Source organism: Antedon bifida, chromosome 2, assembly GCF_963402885.1.
Source record: "Antedon bifida chromosome 2, ecAntBifi1.1, whole genome shotgun sequence".
Taxonomy (NCBI): Eukaryota; Metazoa; Echinodermata; class Crinoidea; order Comatulida; family Antedonidae; genus Antedon; species Antedon bifida.
The window spans coordinates 25,532,150-25,552,654 of NC_136227.1; the positions used below are offsets into that span (position 1 = coordinate 25,532,150).

At 33.2% G+C, this 20,505-nt stretch overlaps 4 protein-coding genes across 4 annotated transcripts in view; 2 read left to right on the top strand and 2 right to left on the bottom strand.

Annotated features, from left to right (window-relative positions):
- The window catches only part of LOC144858727 (uncharacterized), a 28,786-nt gene extending 17,540 nt beyond the window's left edge, over window positions 1-11,246 (top strand). Inside the window, exons 9-12 of the mRNA XM_078714825.1 lie at window positions 7,008-7,184; window positions 7,700-7,839; window positions 8,654-8,887; window positions 9,104-11,246. Coding sequence (XP_078570951.1) covers window positions 7,008-7,184; window positions 7,700-7,839; window positions 8,654-8,887; window positions 9,104-10,045 — 1,493 coding nt within the window. The 3' untranslated portion in view covers window positions 10,046-11,246. The remainder of the gene's footprint in view (window positions 1-7,007; window positions 7,185-7,699; window positions 7,840-8,653; window positions 8,888-9,103) is intronic.
- Window positions 1-20,505, bottom strand: part of LOC144858790 (YEATS domain-containing protein 4-like) — a 163,466-nt gene that overhangs the window by 141,162 nt on the left and 1,799 nt on the right. The gene's annotated exons all lie outside the window — the stretch shown is intronic.
- Window positions 11,891-16,426, top strand: LOC144858697 (proteasome subunit beta type-6-like). The gene is made up of 6 exons (XM_078714793.1): window positions 11,891-11,995; window positions 12,410-12,477; window positions 13,254-13,385; window positions 14,137-14,266; window positions 14,976-15,120; window positions 15,565-16,426. The coding sequence occupies exons 1-6, from the start codon at window positions 11,945-11,947 to the stop codon at window positions 15,690-15,692; spliced, it is 654 nt and encodes a 217-aa protein (XP_078570919.1). The 5' UTR covers window positions 11,891-11,944; the 3' UTR covers window positions 15,693-16,426.
- Window positions 16,477-20,290, bottom strand: LOC144858696 (xyloside xylosyltransferase 1-like). Its single transcript, XM_078714792.1, has 2 exons — window positions 19,232-20,290; window positions 16,477-18,782 (listed from the first exon to the last, which is right to left on the bottom strand). The coding sequence occupies exons 1-2, from the start codon at window positions 19,988-19,990 to the stop codon at window positions 18,102-18,104; spliced, it is 1,440 nt and encodes a 479-aa protein (XP_078570918.1). The 5' UTR covers window positions 19,991-20,290; the 3' UTR covers window positions 16,477-18,101.

A 20,505-nucleotide genomic window follows, 5' to 3' on the forward strand; every position in this document is an offset into this window, starting at 1 on the left:
GTAACTTTCTGTGAAACATGTAATTTTTAATCCATAGAAAGTTTGCGCATAGTATGACTTAAATTTTCACTAAGTTTCATTTCAAAATGACTTTTGGTTTTTAATCTATGATCATTCATTGAAATTCATAAAATCGCGCGTAACTTTCGCTGCGCGACTCGAAAATCATAAAAAAAAGTTTCTTGCACATCTACAGCTACAGGGCAATCTTATGACAAAGTTATACAATCATGTGTTGGCCAGAATTAGAGATACGCTGCGAACAAAAATTCGTGGAAAGAAAGAAGAACATAGAAAAAAAAATAGACATGAAACTCGTCACTACGGACGAGTTAGTTATCCGCACGACAAACGCCACGTGCACGTCATACGTTAGAATTTTGCACCCAGAAAAAGAGTATGGCATTATGACCTGATCTGAAGAATATGATATGTTGTTAGTGCTGAATTCTGTCAATTTTGTGTCATATAGTATATACAGTATAATCTGTATACATATTACATACAGTGTAGAATAGGTGAAATTACGGGACCCGCCATTTATTCCATTTTTTAACATGGCGACGGTATCAAAATGAAACACTAAAATACCAATTTTGGAAGGATATTATCTCAGCAACAACATATTAGCGTGTAGAAGAAATTTGAATACGTAAAATATAGATGCGCACCCTTTTAAATGTGATGAACTATTACGCAAAATATGAAAATACGACTTTTTTTATTCAACTGGCCATATGATGACGTCACAACATCCGATTGGCAAAATGTTTACATGAATTCGTATCTACAATCCAATAGCTTCCAGAAAACGTTTTAATCGTGATTATCACATTTTATTCTTACGAGCTATTACAGATTAAAATTTACTGTAAAGATGAAATTAATGACCCACGTAATTAAAATTTGTAGGCATGATGACGTCATAAAAATTAAAATATTTTTATCTCATGCTAAAGAAAGTTGATTGACCTACACAATATATAAATGTAGGAGAAAAAGGAATACAGATAAGCGCGATGCGCTCCATTGAATGTGATGAGCAATAACGAAAGAGACAAAAATCCTATATTTTACATTCGTGTGGCCATACGATGACGTCACAATGTTTTTTTAGCCTTATTGATGCATGATCCGATATCTACAACTCATCAACTTCTAGATTTTGTAATAAAAATAAACGGTTCACGGTTTACTTTAGAAACTATGACTGTTTAAAAAAAGACATAATTTTGACGATTTTTTAAGCTTTTTCATAAAAAACGCGCACGAATTGTCTAATTCAACGTGTTCGTATGGCGTTATTTAAACTGGAAAAGGTCTAAATTGTTTTCAAAATCACTGGGAAAGGCTTGAAAAATATAATTCAAGAGAAAAAAATATGTTTTTAACGCTATGTGCGCACCGCGCGCATAAAAAATTGCGCGCCCGTGGGAATTTTTGACATGCTCAAAATGACAAGAAACGCGTAAAAAGTTGATTAGAAATTAATTTTGCGCATTTTGAAATTTTAAATGCGCGTGCGCGCGTAACTTCTTGTGAAACATGCCATTTTTAATCCGTAGAAAGTTTGCCCCTGATATGACTTAAATTTTCACAAAGTGTCAAAACAAAGTTATGCTTTGTTTTTAGTCTATGATCAATCATAAAAAATCATAAAAACGCACGTAAGTCACGTTGCGCAACTCTGACGTCATTCAAAAATAGGAGGTGCACAACTTCACGTAAATGCCCATTTGTTGACAAAGTTATGAAATGTTATGTTTACAAGTTTTTGAGATACGTGAGACACAAAAATGGGGGAGAAAGAAATAAGAAAAAACTAGACATGAAACTCGTCACTTTGACGAGTTAGTTATCCGCACCACGACAAACGCCATGTGCACGTAATACGTTGGAATATTGCACACAGATAAAGATTATGGCATTATGACAAGAACTGAAAAATATGATATGCTGTTAGTGCTGAATTCTGTCAATTTTGTGTCATATAGTATATACATGCAAACAGTATAATCTGTATACATATTACATACAGTGTAGAATAGGTGAAATTACGGGACCCGCCATTTATTCCAATTTTTAACATGGCGACGGTATCAAAATGAAACACTTAGATAGCAATTTCAGAAGAAAATTATCTCAGGAACAACATATTAACGTGTAGAAGAAATTTGAATACGTAAAATATAGATGCGCACCCTTTTAAATGTGATGAACTATTACGCAAAATATGAAAATACGTCTTTTTTTATTCAACTGGCCATATGATGACGTCACAACGTCCGATTGGCAAAATGTTTACATGAATTCGTATCTACAATCCAATAGCTTCCAGAAAACGTTTTGATCATGATTATCACGTTTTATTCTGACGAGCTATAACAGATTGAAATTTCCTGTAAAGATAAAATTAATGACCCACGTAATTAAAATTTTTAGGCATGATGACGTCATAAAAATGAAAATATTTTTAACTCATGCGGAAGATAGTTGATTGACCTAGATAATATAAAAATCGGGGTAAAAATGGAAAACAGATAATTGGAGATGCGCTCTATTAAATGTCATGCGCTATGATGAAAGATACAAAAATCCTATATTTTATATTCGCGTGGCAATACGGTGACGTCACAATGTCCGGTTAGCCATATTAATGCATGATCCAAAATCTACAACTCATCAACTTCCAGAATGTGTAATAAAAATAACTTTCACCGTTTAGTTTAGGAACTACGAATGTTTAAAAAAGGGCATAATTTTGACAAATTTTGACGATTTTTTGAACTTTTTCATCAAAAATGCACGTAAATTATCCAATTCGAAGTGCCCGTATGACGTAATTTTAAGTCGAAATTGTTCAAAAGTTGGTAAAATTACTAGAAAAGGATGGAAAAACATAAATCACGTGAAAAAAATTGTTTTCAACGCTACGTGCGCACCACACGCGTAAAAAAATGCGCGCACCTGGGAATTTTTTACATGCTCAAAATGACATGAAACGCGTAGAAAGTTGATTAGAAATTAATTTTTCGCATTATAAAATTTTAAACCCGCGTGCGCGCGTAACTTCGTGTGAAACATGCCATTTTTTTTTCACAGTCAGTTAGCGCAAGATATAACTTAAACTTTTGTTAAGTTTCAATTTAAATTGTTATATGGTTTTTGATCTACGTTAAATACGCGAAATTCGTAAAAACGCGCGTAAGTCATGTTACGCAACTCTGACGTCATTTACAATAGCAGGTGCACAACTTCACGTGAACGCTCATATGTTGACAAAGTTATGAAATGTTATGTTAACACGTTTTAGAGATACGCTCTGCACAAAAATGACAGAAAGAAAGAAGAATACAGAAAAAAAAAAAAAAAGATGATGAAACAGGACAGTTACAAGGAGTTATCCGCTGAATGCGGATAACTAAAAAAAAAATAACAGGACGATTACAAGGAGTTATATAACTAATAATACAGAAAAAAAATAATGATCCACTACAATAACAAGGAGTTATCCGCTACTAAGCGGATAACTAAAAAAAAAAGATGATGAAACAGGACAGTTACAAGGAGTTATCCGCTACTAAGCGGATAACTAATTATTCAAAATGTGATTATACACCAGTTTGTAGTCCAGCCCCATACATAGTCACGCACTACTATGCGTGTTGAGCTATCAACGTGGGCTAGTATTACGATCCTCATATGCAAAAATAAAAATCATACTGTGCCTTAGCAAAAGATATCTTCTGATATTGTTTTCGTCTTAAGATCTATCTATTTTATAATATTTTTGAACAGATGCAGTGAAATTTGAAATCACCGTCAGACTGTGAGCTTTCTAGCCAATCTATAGTATAATACCTCATTTGGTGTAACTCCAAAATAATTAACAAGTAAACTAAATGTGAGTGTCTTAGGTTTTCTAATATACAGTATAATTATCAACTAGTAATAGTATACAGATGGCCATTGAAACTCTATTTAATTTACTTAAAAGTCGCTGTTAAATTAAACTACCGCCACATTGAAACTGAAATAAATAATTAATGTTGACAATTGACGATGAATTGATAATTAATATTTAAAAGCATGATACATCATTTCGTTGATGTGTTCACAATGAATAACTCCTTTTTTCTCTCTTTTTCGTGAATATCGCCCACCTTTATCTCATTTCCATAATTATATATAATTATAATCATAATTTATATCATTTAAGATCTATATCTTATTTCCTCTTTCTTATTCTTCATTGCCATAAACATACACACACAAAAATGGTTCGATAGTTTTATAGACAGGGCGTTTTATCCTGGATAAATCTTGTTAGATCTTGTCTCTACTTGTTAGATAAATTTAATTTTAGTTTGCCTAATATTCTATTCAAAAGCATTTGATACCTATTTATTACATATTTTGGTTCATTTTCACATTTTTTCACATTAAATTAATCTTAGTTCAAGAATCACATAGTGTACAATGGCTGTATTACACCAATCACACTTAAGTGACATATTTCCTCTAATATTAATTGTTTCACTTAACTCAATAAATATTTAAGTACAGTATTTCCCTTGAATTGTAATCACAATATATAGGAGATTTTTTTTAAAATTTTATGAGTAAATGTTTCCCATACCCTAAATGTGAATGGTGAATACGGTCACTAGTCTCTAAATGAATATTGTACAGTATGTCATTATTTTGCCCAGAATATGCATAATCCAAGCCCTATTCCAATGAAACATATTGTAATATACTGCATATAACAAAATGACTATGCAAAGCTTTAAACCAAAACAAAATTTGGTTAACAAATCCTGATAATCTCGACCATTAGCATGTCCAGAGATTTAAGGATTTACTTTGAATTTGAATGTGTTTGTTAAAATTATGGCAGTGGCTATAGATAACTGCTATTTGAGTAATATTATACTTCAACGCTGGAGGCCTCGGGTGTTTTTTTCGTCATATTTTAATGCCTGCTTTTTCCTCTGGACACTGCTCAGGGGCCCCTGGGTTTAGCCAGTGAGCGCTCATAGCTATTATGCCACTGGTAGATACCATTACAAATAATCTGGTTATAGTGATTAAATACCCCTTAAAATTACTAGAATTTAAATGCAGAAAAAAACAATATTTACCATATTGCATGTAAAGGAATTGAACCAATTTCAAAATAATAAGCTAATTATTATGAATGACCGTATTGCAAAATAAGACCAATATTTTTCCCAACATCCTACCTAGGGATAGTTCTTACTGTACACACTGTTGTCACAAATATTTTTTACTACTGTAATATGCATTGTTTAAATTTAAATATGCATGGTTAGCATGGCTACTGTAACTAACTCCATTTATTAAAGTTCAAAATCTAGAAATTGCTATAAAAAACATTTAAAATCTAATGAGAAAATATGGGCAAGTTAAACTAATAAGAGTTAAGACTCTGCAAGCCCTGCCTCAAACAGTTTTCTCATTTGAATGGGTTGCTTTTCTGTTTTTATCTTTGTAAAATAAATGTATAAATAAACACGTTAAAAACACTATTTATTGCATACTGATGAACAACACTAAAATGTATTTATAGGATATGACGTTTCTTTCTCACTTTTATTTTATTTATGTTGTGTTTTATTTGTATGTTTTATGTAAAAGGGTACTGCAAAAACAGAATTGTAAACTTCTTTATGCATGATCCTTTCTATCAATTATATACTACTAATTGTAAAGTTATAAACTATGACTAAATAAATGTGAACGATGAATTGAAGAAAAGCGGCTAAAAAAAGAAAGATAGAAAGTCAAATAAAAACTAATAAAAAGTTCATAATTTTGGTTTCGCTTTACTGAGTATCTTTCTGACCAATTGAAATGAAAGACACAGTTGATAATAATAATACTATACCATCATGTGCTAATGCTATCCATGAGCTTCTCAACTCATCACATTGAGTCACCAAGCTGTGTATCAGTAATTTAGGATTGTTTAGATGTGTGTCGCTAAAAGCGTAGCTTACTGACTGATCCTGTTCAAAGGTGAATACCCACAATCATTATATATTCTCAGTATTTATGATATATTTACATTATTATTACAATTTCTGTGTCCTCGTTTTATTGTGATCACCCAAGACCAGACGCATAACAGGTTGTTTGTATGTTTTCAACTTTCGTAAGTTACTAAATTAATTGATGTGTTCAACTCATTTATTTTATAAATTTTAATGTGTTTAGATCGTTTTTTTGTTATTTTTCTTGTTAAAATTACATTAATTATTGAAATAAAGTTTTGAGGACAATCAAAGTATATTGATTGAATCGTCCATAAACTCAGAACTGTTGTGTACCGCAAACTTTATATCAACAAAGTTATATGAATTACAAAAAAAATAACCTCCTTGGCGGAGGTAATAACCATGATACCATAGTTGAATTTGTTTAAATAGAAAGGAAGCGAGTTAAATGGCCGAGCGGTTAAGGCAGAGGCGCCGTTAACCATACCTAAAGAGCCAACAATATCGGCATGAGTTCGAAGCCGACTCACTCTTAAGTTCTAGTGGTGGAACAAATCTTCTAATACTTTTAAGTTTATGTTTCATCAGTGGATCTCCATAATTTATATATGATTTATAAACAGTAGTTTCTTGTTATTAAAGTTATAAGCTGCTAATAGTCTTTAAGCGCCTTGAACACTTTGTGGATATGTGCGCTTTATAAATCTTATTATCTTATTGTCAATATTTTATAATTTTGGTGAAGATGATGTGTAGCTGTAACAGTCAAAATTCCAGAGAAAAAAGGCAAATTAATAAAGCCAACATGACCTAAATGGCCTAAATATACTTTTGTATTACTTTCAATTTCATATTGTTTTTATATTCATGGTAATGACCTACTCCTGAGATGGAAAGCTTTTTAAAATCTTAAAACTTTAATTAACTAACCTAATATATGTAACAAAAGCAATCAACTAATAATTCTTCAACATTAATATTTTTCAGCTGGACGAGACAAGCTCCAGTGCCGATTCTGCCCACAGACATTTAGTCGAAGAAGTTCGCGATCTTACCATGAGCGTAGGCACAGAAACGATGCCCCTTACATGTGCCCGAAACCTGGTTGTAACAAACGATTCATCGCAGTAATCGACTTCAAACGACATTTGATATTTCATACAGGTAATAAATGATTATTTGTAATCGAATAATGTGTTTTAATTCTGAATTATTTATTTTACCTATTTTTTACCTCTTTACTACAATCGCAGACAATTTCCTATCATATGTTTGGCCGTTTCAAATAAATTGGTCTTGAATGTAATAGAAATTAAGGTAAAGGTATTATTATCGTCCTCAAGCTTAACTGGAAACTGTGGAAAATCCGATTAGGCACTCTGTACACCCATGGTAGCCAGATCAGCACACTGGGAGATGATCCCCTACACTTTTCAAATAGTGTGCAAAGTTCTTTAAATGTGCATGGTATGGGGTCATCGACCTTCTGAAGAACATGGCAATGAGAGTAAAACATCTTGTCTATAAAAGATATACAATCAATATAGCACAGGCTATATATAGGCAATTTAGATACATGCCTATCATTCAAATGCTAATCTGATTCCCTTATAACACCATCACTCTTTGGTGGTAGTGATGTTTCTTTTAATTTCTGTTACTTTTTGTTTGCTTTAAAGGTGCGAAACTATATCGTTGTCGTTACTGTAGCAACTGCTTTACAAGGAGTGATTACTTAAAAGGTCACGAGAAGAAACATCACAGTCGAGGAGAAGTGATGGAAATAGCCCCTTCTTTGGAGGAAACGGTCACAATAAAGGTAACAAAAACTAAATTGAGGGTGCTGTCACTATGTTAATGCTAACAAAACAAAATATTCGACTTGTGAAAGAATTAATAATTCTCAAAAGTAAATATATTAGATTAAGATTTATTTGCTCCTTGCGGAAATTCAGGACACTCGCATAACATACAAAACATATATAAGTAAAATAAATAATTATAAACTGTAAGTAAAAAGTTGTAATAAAGATACAATATACACATATTACTGTATAGTATGTTGTTTTGTAGAAGTATTAGGTTCTAATAGAGTAATAAGTACAGTAACTAGACAGCCAACAGCGAAGTGATGAAAATATATCTATTAAAAAACATTATTTTGTGTAAAAATCACAAAGATCAGTGTTCTCCCCAGGATTCACATCAAGCGTCACGCTTCCCCCTCCCCCTCCCCACCCCCACCCCCACCCCACATCATTATTTTTTTTTTATCCAGTAGGCCTACAGTTCGCCTTCTAGCCAATCTATAAAAAAAGCTCATTAGATTAACACAAAATCATGATTTTATTGTTTTATAATTTATTTAAATGAATTCAATAAAGTAGATTATGATTATGAAATATGTTAATGATGTTAATGTACCTTTAACCTTTGATATCACTAGTATACAGAAAAAATACACAGGCAGACAAAGGCTGAATTGTTGCATTTTTATACAGTATAAATATATTACAATTACATCAAGAAGGTAAAATGTTGTAGACAAGGGAAAAACATAATTAAGCATAAACAATTCGGTTATGTTATCTTGTGATGGACTAGAGAAATAACAATGCTTCTTGTTTTTCCAGGTGCCATGGCCAATGGAAAAACCAGTTAAAATCCAAGGTCAGAATGTAACTGTGGTGATAGAACCTGACCCGACACTTCTGGAAAGCACATCATCATCAGCAGAAGCAATGGCCGCATTGGAGAACATCCAGAACCAAGTACATCAGGATATCCCTGTACAGATTGTCACAAATAGAGGGCAGCAGATTGTCACATCTCTCCCATCAACAGAAACCTATGTGCAAGCAACACAGGTAAAATATGGTTTTATTGGAATATGTTCACTGGTTTAAAGATTTAGTTTGGCTATGTATGTGTCTGTCAATCTTGCTGCGTATTCCAACAACCGCTTGATGTATGCTACTAGTCAGACCTTTAATAATGACTTCATTATTGTTTGCTGATAAGACAGAGTGTCTAAAATGCAGTTGATTGATATCTAAAACTTTGATTTGTTAATTATTTTTTAGAGTTTCCAGACAGCAGGGGGAAATCAACAACAGGTTCTGGAAATAATGCAACCTGTGGACACGTCACTGTTAGAACCAAACAGCAATATCACAGAGCAAGACCAAGCGAGTATGCAGATACCAGCGCCCTCGTCCGCCTCTGACGTACTACAGCAGGCGGCAGTTCATGCTCAAGTGGCTCTTGACAGCAACCTTACACAGGCATCACCTGAGACTACTAAATTGTTATTACAAGCGGCCAACGAACAGGAGGACCTGATGAGGCAGGATGGTACACCCACGCAGATTACACTGCAAGATAATGCTGCTATGGTGCTACAACAATTAGCCAATGAAAGCGCCCAGGTTATCTTGCAACAGGCCGGTGCAGATGGTACAGAGACCATGGTGCCAGTATCTATTGAGCAGGCCGAAGATGGTAGCATTGTCATGATGAAAGTGATGTCACAAGGTGGTGATGTTTCTTACATCCCACAAATGGCATCCACCGATGGTAGCACAATCATGTTGACCAATGAAGGACTTGCCGAATCTGGTGAAATGGTACAAATGGTTGCAGAAGGAGATCTCACAGCAACAACTGAGCAACAGTTGGTCTCTGTCGAGGATGGCCAATATGTCTTAAATGATGGAACATTTGTTAAACAAGTTGTTCCTGAGGACCAAACTGGCCAAATCATAAGCAACAACCAGATTGTTTCCGATGGTAAAATAGTTTCCAATAGCGACATTGCAAATGCACACATTGTCACAGAGGATGAATTGCGCAGAGGTCAAATAGTTATTGATGGTCAGGTGGTTGAAGGTCAAGTAAATGAGGAAGGTCACATAGTGATTGATGGTGAATTGACCGAGGGTCAACTTATTGTCAATCGTCAGATGTTGAGCGAAGCAAAAGGAGGAATAGTACAAAGTGAAGAAGCAATAGCTACTGATTTATAAACATTTATAAGTAAAAATAAGAACTATAAAACCTGTATTATTAATGAATGACCTGGCATGGGGTTAAAGTTCAAAAGCAGAATTGTGGGTTGAAACATTTAAATGACCTGGCATGGAGTTAAAGTTCAAAAGCAGAATTGTGGGTTGAAACATTTAAATGACCTGGCATGGGGTTAAAGTTCAAAAGCAGAATTGGGGGTGAAACATTTAAATGACCTGGCATGGGGTTAAAGTTCAAAAGCAGAATTGGGGGTGAAACATTTAAATGACCTGGCATAGGGTTAAAGTTCTAAAGCAGAATTAGGGATGAAACATTTAAAATGACCTGGCATAGGGTTAAAGTTCAAAAGCAGAATTGTGGGTTGAAACATTTAAATGACCTGGCATGGGGTTAAAGTTCAAAGCAGAATTGGGGGTGAAACATTTAAATGACCTGGCATAGGGTTAAAGTTCAAAAGCAAAATTGTGGCGTGAAACATTTAAATTACTATTGTATTCACACAAGTTTTCACATTGTTACCAGATACTCAACACCAGATATTCAATGTAAATAACGCACAGTCCCTCTTTTCTTTCCACAATACCAGGACTGTAGGATTCAACTCCAAAAATTACCTTCAAATATTTAACATTTTCTATTTTTAACAGAATATCATTAAAATGATGTTGCCGACTACTAAAATAGAATACTCCAAATACTTGTAACAAGCACGCACTCAATAATTTGACCATTCCCATGTTTAAAATATATATTCTATAGTCCTGAACATGTGGCACCTATTGTAGAAATTCTTTTCACTGCTTTTCCCATAGTAGTTACTTAAAAAATATTAATTCGGTTGTTTAAAAAATAATGTTCTTTTCACTTGTTTTACCATTATTTTAATTTATTTTTATTTTATAGGAAGGATAATTTTGTCTTACTAATTTTCCCATGTTTAAATGACATGTTTTACTGCGGGTCTTCCATTAAATTTATATTTAAAATGAATGTATAATTTACTCAATGTTATATAACAGCACATTTTCTTTTAATTTTGTTTGTAAATATTAATTGATATAAAATGCTTGAATTAATTACACTTAATTTGTTTTGAGTACTTGAGTATTTATTCTTTTGTACTTTTGGCTGTTTTCAGTGGATTTCTGTATTTCAGTCTTCAGTATTGATTTTTTCAATAAATATTTGACGATACTTGGTTACCTTTTTGTTCTGAATTGAATTGTGCTTACCTTTTAACAAAGTTTTGTTGGTTACTATTCACTGTGAATAAAATCCCCATAGCTTTTTGCACTGGTACAGATCCTGGGGTATTTTGGCATGGCAATCCTTCCCCACATATTTCCAAGAGGATGTACTCTCTCATATGTTTTTCTATGGCTTCTTATCACGATTGTCTGGTATCCACTCAACTTTGACAATGGATCTGCGCCATTGCATTTATGGTTGTGAATCGGTATGCCGGTAAAGAACTATGTATTCTTTAATTGATTTGCAGGTATGTCATGGGGGAGGGTGATGATAAGACATATTTACAAAATTTGAACGGAAAAAGAACAGGACTGGGTAGAGCCATTAGAGTGAGACTGTTTATTATCTATATTAGTATTATATTCCAATACAATTTGTTTATACCTTTGCTGTTGAGTAATATAGACATAGCCTAATACAAATTATTATATTATATATGGTACAAGAAAACACCGACGAAAAATGAGTAATCGGATCATCTTTTTATTTTTGTATTATTATGGCCATGCCCATTTGAAAAACACTAATCTTAGTTGTACCGCGTTGAACCGCAAATACTAATGTAGGGCCGTATTTTTATTCACGCACACATTTTGTATCAACTCTGCAAGTCACCGGTGATTCTGCATCAAAAACATATTTTAATTATGGAATTCTTGTCTAAACCCGATTGGTATGGAGTGGCAGAATCAACAGGAGTACGTATTAATATCATTGTATATATTAAACTCACGCAAAGCAATATATACGTGGTTATATTGTTTTTTTAAACTATAATTGCTAGGCCTACCTAAACGAGATCTTGATTGGTGGTGCTGTGCGGTCCCCTGCCTGCTGGGCTGTGTGCCGAGTTGCTAGGCCTAGAGTAGAAGCCTATCTCAATACCTGTATATATAGCCCATGTGTCAAAATAATTAATACGTCCTAGGCCTAGATCTTAGCATACATGTTTGAGGTTGCTGCTGATGATGTTGGCCTTGGCTTTCTCAAATTGTGAGTGTGAACCCCAACCCAACCAACAAATAAATCCCTGTTTAGAACTACAGCCTAACCTGCCCTAGCTAGGCCTCTAGCAGTTAATCGTAAATTAACTTTGTTTTCTATTTCTTCAGACGTCTATCATGGCTGTACAATATGATGGTGGTGTAGTGATTGGGGCTGACTCAAGAACCACAACTGGGTATGAATTATTTTGGAATGTTTTCAACCAATTTCTATAAATTCCTGCAAATTAGCATCCAGGGGCGCAGAGGCGGATCCAGTATTTTTTTAATGGAGGAGGATCAGCGCTCTAACATATATTATTTATAAGATACCACCTAAATCTGCATCTGGGACATACTGTGTTAGTTACTGAAATCACAGTATATTTATGAAAAACTAAGCACAAGTTCTTTTAAATACATACATAGTATATCTCTACAAAATTCACCAACAAATCTTAAAACAAACAGCGCCCTTACAATGTATGAACTCAGACATACAAATGCTGTTCCTCGACTGTACAATATTTACGACCTAAAGCATTTCTTGATATTAATATTATTATTGATTAATTATTATTACTGTTAGTTAATCATATCTCATAATCATGATTGTAAGCATGCAGTACTTTTTCTTTTTGTTTGTTTTTATTTCTTTTTTTACTTTACCATGTGTTTTCCCTGACATACATCTTTGTTTTTATTGTTTGTTTTTATTTCAAATATATTATTAAACTGTACAGTACAAGCAAAGCATAATTAATACTTGCAAGAACAATTATTTACCATTGGGGTCCTTGTTCTAATTCAATCAAAGATCATATTTAATTTTTTTATTTGCAGTACTCACTATAATTGTTTTTCTACAAAAATATCATGCAACAGCAAAGCAAATGCGTGGTAAAAATAAATGCCAGTTTTTAAATACTACTAGTATATTACTTTAATTCATCATTGTATTTTTTTCTCATAGAACATACATTGCAAATAGAGTAACAGATAAGTTGACAAAGATACATGACCATATATATTGCTGTAGATCAGGCTCAGCAGCAGATACTCAGGCTGTGGCAGACATTGCATCCTATCACTTAGACTTCCACAGGTTAGTGAAAAGACAGAAGCAGGACATTTACAATTTAGGCTTTACTACTGGGCCCTAAGGTGAAAGAAAACACATTATCGCATATTTGACGCTTGTTAATGGCCCGGTGACAGTCTATAAATGCTAATGCCCAAGTAAACATCTTATAATTCTCTAGTATGAGTTGGCTGTATAAAGTTTCTCCCAAAATTGTTTTTTGTCATTTATTTACATCACATCTACAGTTGCGATCAACGGTTCCACCACTATATACTGTACATGTTGCGACAAAACTTTGTGTTCATTAGTGTATAATAACAAAATATTGCCTGCAGGTTTTCTTTATTATACATTTCAATATTCTCACCATCAAACAAAGTCTAATAAAATTTGTGTCTCCATATTGATAGACTTAGCAGTATTTCCTGAATTGATTTTATGGATGAATTTAATTTTCTTTTATATATTAAAAACTAATTTTTACCAAACTACTTACTACTAAATGAATAATATCAAATAATATTTTTTAAGTAGTTTATATTAGCTGCTGCTTTTTTCAAGAGTCCTTAATTGACACAAAAATGTTTAAGGTGATGTAGAAATTCCGACAGCATAGTAACATTAAGATAAACTTGAGTTTAAAACATTTTTTGTAAAAAAAAAAAATTGCAAAACGTTCAGCGTGTTTCAGAAATGTATAATTTTAAATAATATTCTTTTTAAATTGTAAATAAATGTTTTACATTTTTTTTATATAATTATTTTCTTACAGTATTGAGTCGGGAAGTCCGCCACTTGTGAAGACTGCTGCCACACTGTTCCAAAAACTGTGTTATGACTACCGAGAGCAGTTACTAGCTGGAATCATTGTGGCAGGTTGGGATGAAGAAAATGGGGGTCAGGTATGCTAAAGCTATTTGCTCTATCTCTGTGTGTTTATTGATTTTTCCACACGCATCAACATTATGCACCATTCAACATAAATAAATTAAAAGCGGTGTGACTGTGGAAGGTGACCATTTTAATTTATGTGACAATGATGTCATATCGTTGCCATATTTGGCACATCACACTTTTTTGTTTAAAACTAGTTTGATAGTGTGACAGAGCTTTAGACCTTCGCCTTTGTTAATCAGAAAGCTAATTATTATGTCTGAGTTGGAGTACCCAGACAATGACCATACGGGAGAAAACTAAGACAATTTCTCACTTAAAAAGAATGTTCTGAGATTGCCAACAATAATGGTTGCTTCCATGCAACCATAAGTTATTTATTTACACATTACAGTATAGTATTATGGTACTGGAACCGAAATGGTATTCAACTGGTGGTTGTACTACAGACTGGTGTTTTTCTTTTTCGGTTTATATTGTACCCCCGCTGTACAGTAATGCATTTTGTACAGCAACCATTTAGCATTGAAACATATTGTATTCCTTTAATACTTGCAACTAATGATGTTTACACTATACTACTATATGGTGTGACATTACATCATATATAGCATTGGTTATGGTATTCTGCATTTTCCAGTTTATACTGTACCAAGGTATGATGATATACTAAACCATTTAGCATTCATCTGTAATTGCTTTGTTTATTATTCCCAGGTTTACACTGTACCACTGGGCGGTATGATGGTACGACAACCGTTTAGCATCGGTGGTTCCGGTAGCACATACATCTACGGTCATGTTGATGCCACATACAAGGAGAATATGACCAAAGAAGAGTGTTTGAAATTTGTGTCCAATGGTGAGTACTACTTTATGTAGCAATTATTGATTCTTCATTAAAAGAACAGATTTAACAACAGATTTAAACAATTTAAGACATACAGTAGTAATGTCAGAATGTATGTATGAAAATCTAGCATAGGGACTAGTCTTATTCTTTGTTCTGCTTTAAACTAAATAATGTTGAATGCAAAGTTTAAATTGCATGCATGAGTGATTTTTATTGGCCCAGATTTAAGTTTGTCAGCAAGAATATATGAATATGAATGTCATGTGATTAAATATTCAGCTAAAATTTGTTAAAGCGATCATTAAAAAACAATTTTTCATGTTTTTTTTTAAGCTTTATTATATAATCTTTTTAATCTATTTTACATATAAATTGTTCACTGGAGGAATAAATTAAAACAAGTTTATGAAGTCTGTCTATAGATAAATTGTCTATGTTTTTATCTATGTACAGCATTGGCTCTTGCGATGTTCAGAGATGGGTCAAGTGGTGGAATCGTTCGTCTAGCTTGCATTTCAAAAGACGGCGTAGAACGTTCACAAATACTGGGAGACAAATTGCCTAAATTCTATGAAGGATAGATAATAAATAAATGAATACAAATGACTGGGGTCATAATTGCAAGCTCCATTATACAGTAATTGTGTAAATGAATTCTGATAGCGGCAGACATTGGGGATTTTTCAGTTTATGATAATACTGTACACTATTACAACTATTCTTAAACTTGTTATTTTCAACAAATAATGTTCTAGAAACTGGAAAATGTTCAAGTTTGTTTACAAAAGCATATGATGTGTGCACATAAGTTAATATTCCTAATAAAGCGACTTTTATTTTAGGTTCCTAATATTTGTATAAAGACCATTAACTGTATATCAGGGCAGTTTTACATAATAAAGTCATTCATATGCAAATTTCCCTTAAAAGCTAATAAAATATGTTCTTTTATATATAACAATGCCAGTTTTACATAATGCATTCATCTTTTATGCCACAAAAGCTAATAAAATAGATGGTTTTTTTTAAACAGCAGTTTTGAATGCCAGACTACAAACTATTGAAACTTGTTTTTTATGATAAGAATCTTTTAAAACATCTCCTAGGGCCATGCAAACAAACAAAAGAGTCACTCTTGGCAAATATATGACTTGGCATAGTGTTAAAAGTAATGGAAGCTCACCTAACATTGAGGAATTTAAAATTGGTCCTTTTAATATTTTGCTGACATATTTTCATTCAAGTTAATTAAGGTCAACTACTGTAGATCACATGACCATGATTTAAACGTTAATAATAAATGTATCTATTAAAACTTGCTGCTTTTAGTTGGTTTAATACGTTTGTCTGTTTTTTGAAAGGGAAAATCTGTATAATTGCTCTATATAAATTGTCATTTTCAAAAAAATAAATAAAAAATACAAAATAATGTTGACAAGTAAATTTATTTAGTAGTACTACACAAATTATTATATTCAGCCTTACTATATCGAAACAAAATATTATTCTTGATTTTAACAGTATAAAATATATACAATCACCACCCTATCTAAATATAGTGTAACTCCCTCAACCACAATGCAAAACTAAACAAAGAATAGAGAAATGTAACTCCCTGAGTTACAAAGAATGGTCTCACAATTTTTAAAATTTGGCACTTTTTCATGTTGGTTAATTGAAAATCCATGATTTTATTTCATGTTTTGTTTATTTAAGCTTTGTCTACACTATCAAAAAAAGTGTGATGTGCCCAAATATGGTAGTGATATGACAGCATATCCATACATGGGCACATCACATTTTTTGTCACATAAAGTTTGTGATAGTATAGACAGAGCTTAATATTATACTATTATCAAAGTTGTAATTGACATGAGCCGAGTGAGAATGGGTCGAGTACCACACCCAGCTTTATTATAACTAATTTAACAGTATCCCCTATAAACTATAAATATTTAAACAAATTTTACATACAACTAAAAACTAATTCTATTATATTCTATATCAATAAATATTTAAAAATTGGAATGTATTAGATATATTAAGTAGTACACGAATAAGTATTTAAAAAAAAAATTAAACTGTAGGAACAAGGTAGACTTGCGTATATATGCAATTCCTTTTTACACATTAGAACATAATTTTGTCCTCATTACCGTTTCATATTAATTGTCCTGAATTATATTCAGGACGGTAACGGAAATTAATACAGTTGAACATCCATATTAATAATTATGTGAACACCTTTTCTAAACAATTATCTTCCATAAAAGACATGGGCAGACATTTTTAAACTGTTTTAAATACAATCTATGCAAAGTACTAAAAATGATATTAAAATAATTTTGCATTTCAAACAATGTAAATGTGTCTTTTTTCCTGTCACTTACAGGAGGTTTAATTGTAAATATAAAAAAAATATATTGGTTGGGTGATTTGAGCTTGACGGGCTCCTTTAACATAACAATTTGTGAAGGCTTGTACACTACTAATACTAATTTGAACATTCATTTTTATGGTTTAAACAACATTTCAATTATTAACTATCATTAATTTGCTAAAATTTTGAATGAAACAAATGATAATACGGTAAAACATTGCATAATAATACATTAAATAATGTAAATTGAAGCAGTCTTCTATTTTACCCTTGACGTAAATAAAAATAAATAAGTGGTGCAGTGAAACCTAAACCAAAAATTAAAAGCCCAGTTTGGTTATAAATTATTAGAGAGCTTTCAATTGGACGACCTACAGTAGGACCTAGGACTCGGGGTTCTAAGGACTTAAAAATGTAAACTATGCATTACATCTTGTCCTAAGTGGATGTCCACTAAAATAGATTTGACAGTGCATCCAATAAAGGTTCAATGGAATTGGGGTCGACTTGTGCATGCACACATTGAATTACTATGACATCATAAGTCAAAGGTTAAACGGAAAGCTCCCTATTAACTGACAAAAACAACTTTTCTTTCACATTATTATATTCAAGGTGTTTTTGGAATGGGTGTATTACAATTGCCATGAAAAATATCAATTTTCCCAGGGCAACTGAAATACTGGTCAAAGATATCAATGTAGCCTTTATCCCGCCACCAAACACACAACTGTCTGTTCCAGCTACAAGGCAAGACATGGAACAAGTCTGGATGCTCAAGACTAAGCAGCGAGAAAAAATCTTGATCTCCTAAATGACCTTTGAAATGGTATTTCTCTGTTAATAACTTCAAATTTGTACCATCTAAGTATGTATGGTAAAGGGTGTTCCGCCGCATACGGTCCAAGTCCAAAAGTAAAACGCCGCTGTTGAATCCAGTTAAACCATTCGGAGGTGGATCGCCAACAAGCGTTCCACGATTCTGTGACCGGTACAGTGAGAACAGATGGCGGTAGACCGGTTGCTGCTCATGCGCAATTCCTATTACGTTGTTTCCTTTAAAAAGGTCAAAGCGAGCAAATAATTGTTTTATGTCGGTTTTAAAAATAAGGTCGGTGTCGAGCATGACAAGACGATGGACGTACTCGGGCATAACATGTTGATGGATGGCAATAGACAAAAAGAAGATGGCGTCTTTGTAGTAGGGATGACCTCCACTAACGTGTTGCTGCAGCATCGACACCATTGGGGCAAGCTCTTTTGCAAGTTCATCAATGTCCAGAAAGTTAAACTGTAATAAATCAAGTTGTATTCATTATCATCCCAATATAGTTACCATAAAAACATACATAAATAAATACATTTTTTACTGCAGCATGATATACATTCTGGCAGTTTTCTGTCATCAAACCACTGTTAAATTAAGGATACCAAATAAACATTAAATTTGGAAACTAAATAATATTTGTAAAAGAAAATTATAGATATTTGCATGACAGTGTAATTTGTGTTTTTGACAACCGAACGAAAAATTTAGCAACATATAGTTATCAATTTACACAGTGGATGGATCTTGCATGTGGATATAATGTTTATAAGGTTTACGTGTTTCAGGAGAAACTCCACAAAAAAGGGTCTTTCACCCCTGATCCTGCACGGTTCCGGCAAATTGAACAAGACTCCACGCGGCTATGCGCAATCGATATGTGGAACAAGTGTGAAAGACCTTTAATACAGTACCTGAACTTTAGAACGAGCAATTTTCTTATTTGTAATGTCTTGCATTATGCCTAGAATAGCTTGCTTGCTGGGTGTATCCACTACAAAGAAGAAATGCAGATTAACGGAGGACTTCTCAAGTATCGAGATCATGCACTCTTCAAAGCGGGTCTTAAGGTATGGCCTCTTATCGGTGTTGGTCAAACTCTGAATCACATGGTATGGATATTCACCAGTTCCAGTGCTATCTTTTGCAGCATTTTGAGGTTGTTGAATCTTCTGGATTTGATTGCCAGGAACATCATTGATAGAAATGAATTGATTCTGATTGGGTAGACGTTGTCCTTGATTATTGAGATGTAGTGCTGGATTTGGAGGTAATTGTTGCACTTTGGGTAGCTGATTTTCTTGAATTCCATGAGCTTTGCCTTGTCCAACTTTATGGTCTATGTGGATGACGTCCATGTGATCTCCGTGTACAAAGCTGATTGGTTCATTGGGAAAGAAACGATCATTCATATGAATTTCTTTTGAATTTGTTGGGCCAGTATGAACAAATATACCATAAAATATCATAAACACAACAATCAGTAGAATTAAAATTCGAAGTAACTTCCATCGTAGAACATTTACCAACAAATTGTTATCGTGTGATTTAGGTCTACTACGACGTGTTCGAGAGTTGTTAACAAACTGCATGTTCTTGTCTGTCTTATCTTCTTTCTCCTTGTTGAGTTGTGGCCTAGACTTATTGGCCGGTTCACCAGTACCACGACGCATGAGATCCCTCTTGTTGGTTGTGATATTATACTGGTTGTTTTGTCCGTTTTTGGGTGGGTGCGGACGTCGGCGGTGCTAGAGTAGGCTAGCCTAGCCTACTACTTATACTAGACTACTAGGCCTAGTTAGCTAGGATCCGTTAGCTAGGCCCGGGGCTAGGCCACTTAACTAGCCTAGCGCCAAAGATAGAATAACCTAATTTAATTATTGAATAGGGCTTTATGAGTAATTAACTAATCACTTGATATAGGCCTACTATAATATAACGTATATTGCTAGGCTAGGCTGTAATTCGTCGTGTGGTGGTGTGTGGCCGGCCTTGTGTGATGTGGACATACATACACCGTTCTGTACATTTAAAAGGTAAAAAAATGGAGAATTCCTTACTTAAATTAATATCAATAATATCTATAGGTAGTTATTCTATTAAATAATATGCAATTTTGATTATTAATGTATAAAAGTGTATTTTCTAATGTCATATCTCTTTCATATTACGTTCTTGTAATATTTAA

Excerpts from the sequence above, each read along its gene's own strand:
- LOC144858696 (XM_078714792.1), bottom strand. The coding sequence starts at position 19,990 with ATGCGTCGTGGTACTGGTGAACCGGCCAATAAGTCTAGGCCACAACTC. Across the intron at positions 18,783-19,231 it reads TTGCTCGTTCTAAAGTTCAG|TTTAACTTTCTGGACATTGA; the intron begins GTACTGTATTAA and ends GATTTATTACAG.
- LOC144858697 (XM_078714793.1), top strand. The coding sequence starts at position 11,945 with ATGGAATTCTTGTCTAAACCCGATTGGTATGGAGTGGCAGAATCAACA. Across the intron at positions 12,478-13,253 it reads GACTCAAGAACCACAACTGG|AACATACATTGCAAATAGAG; the intron begins GTATGAATTATT and ends TTTTTCTCATAG. Across the intron at positions 15,121-15,564 it reads TTTGAAATTTGTGTCCAATG|CATTGGCTCTTGCGATGTTC; the intron begins GTGAGTACTACT and ends ATCTATGTACAG.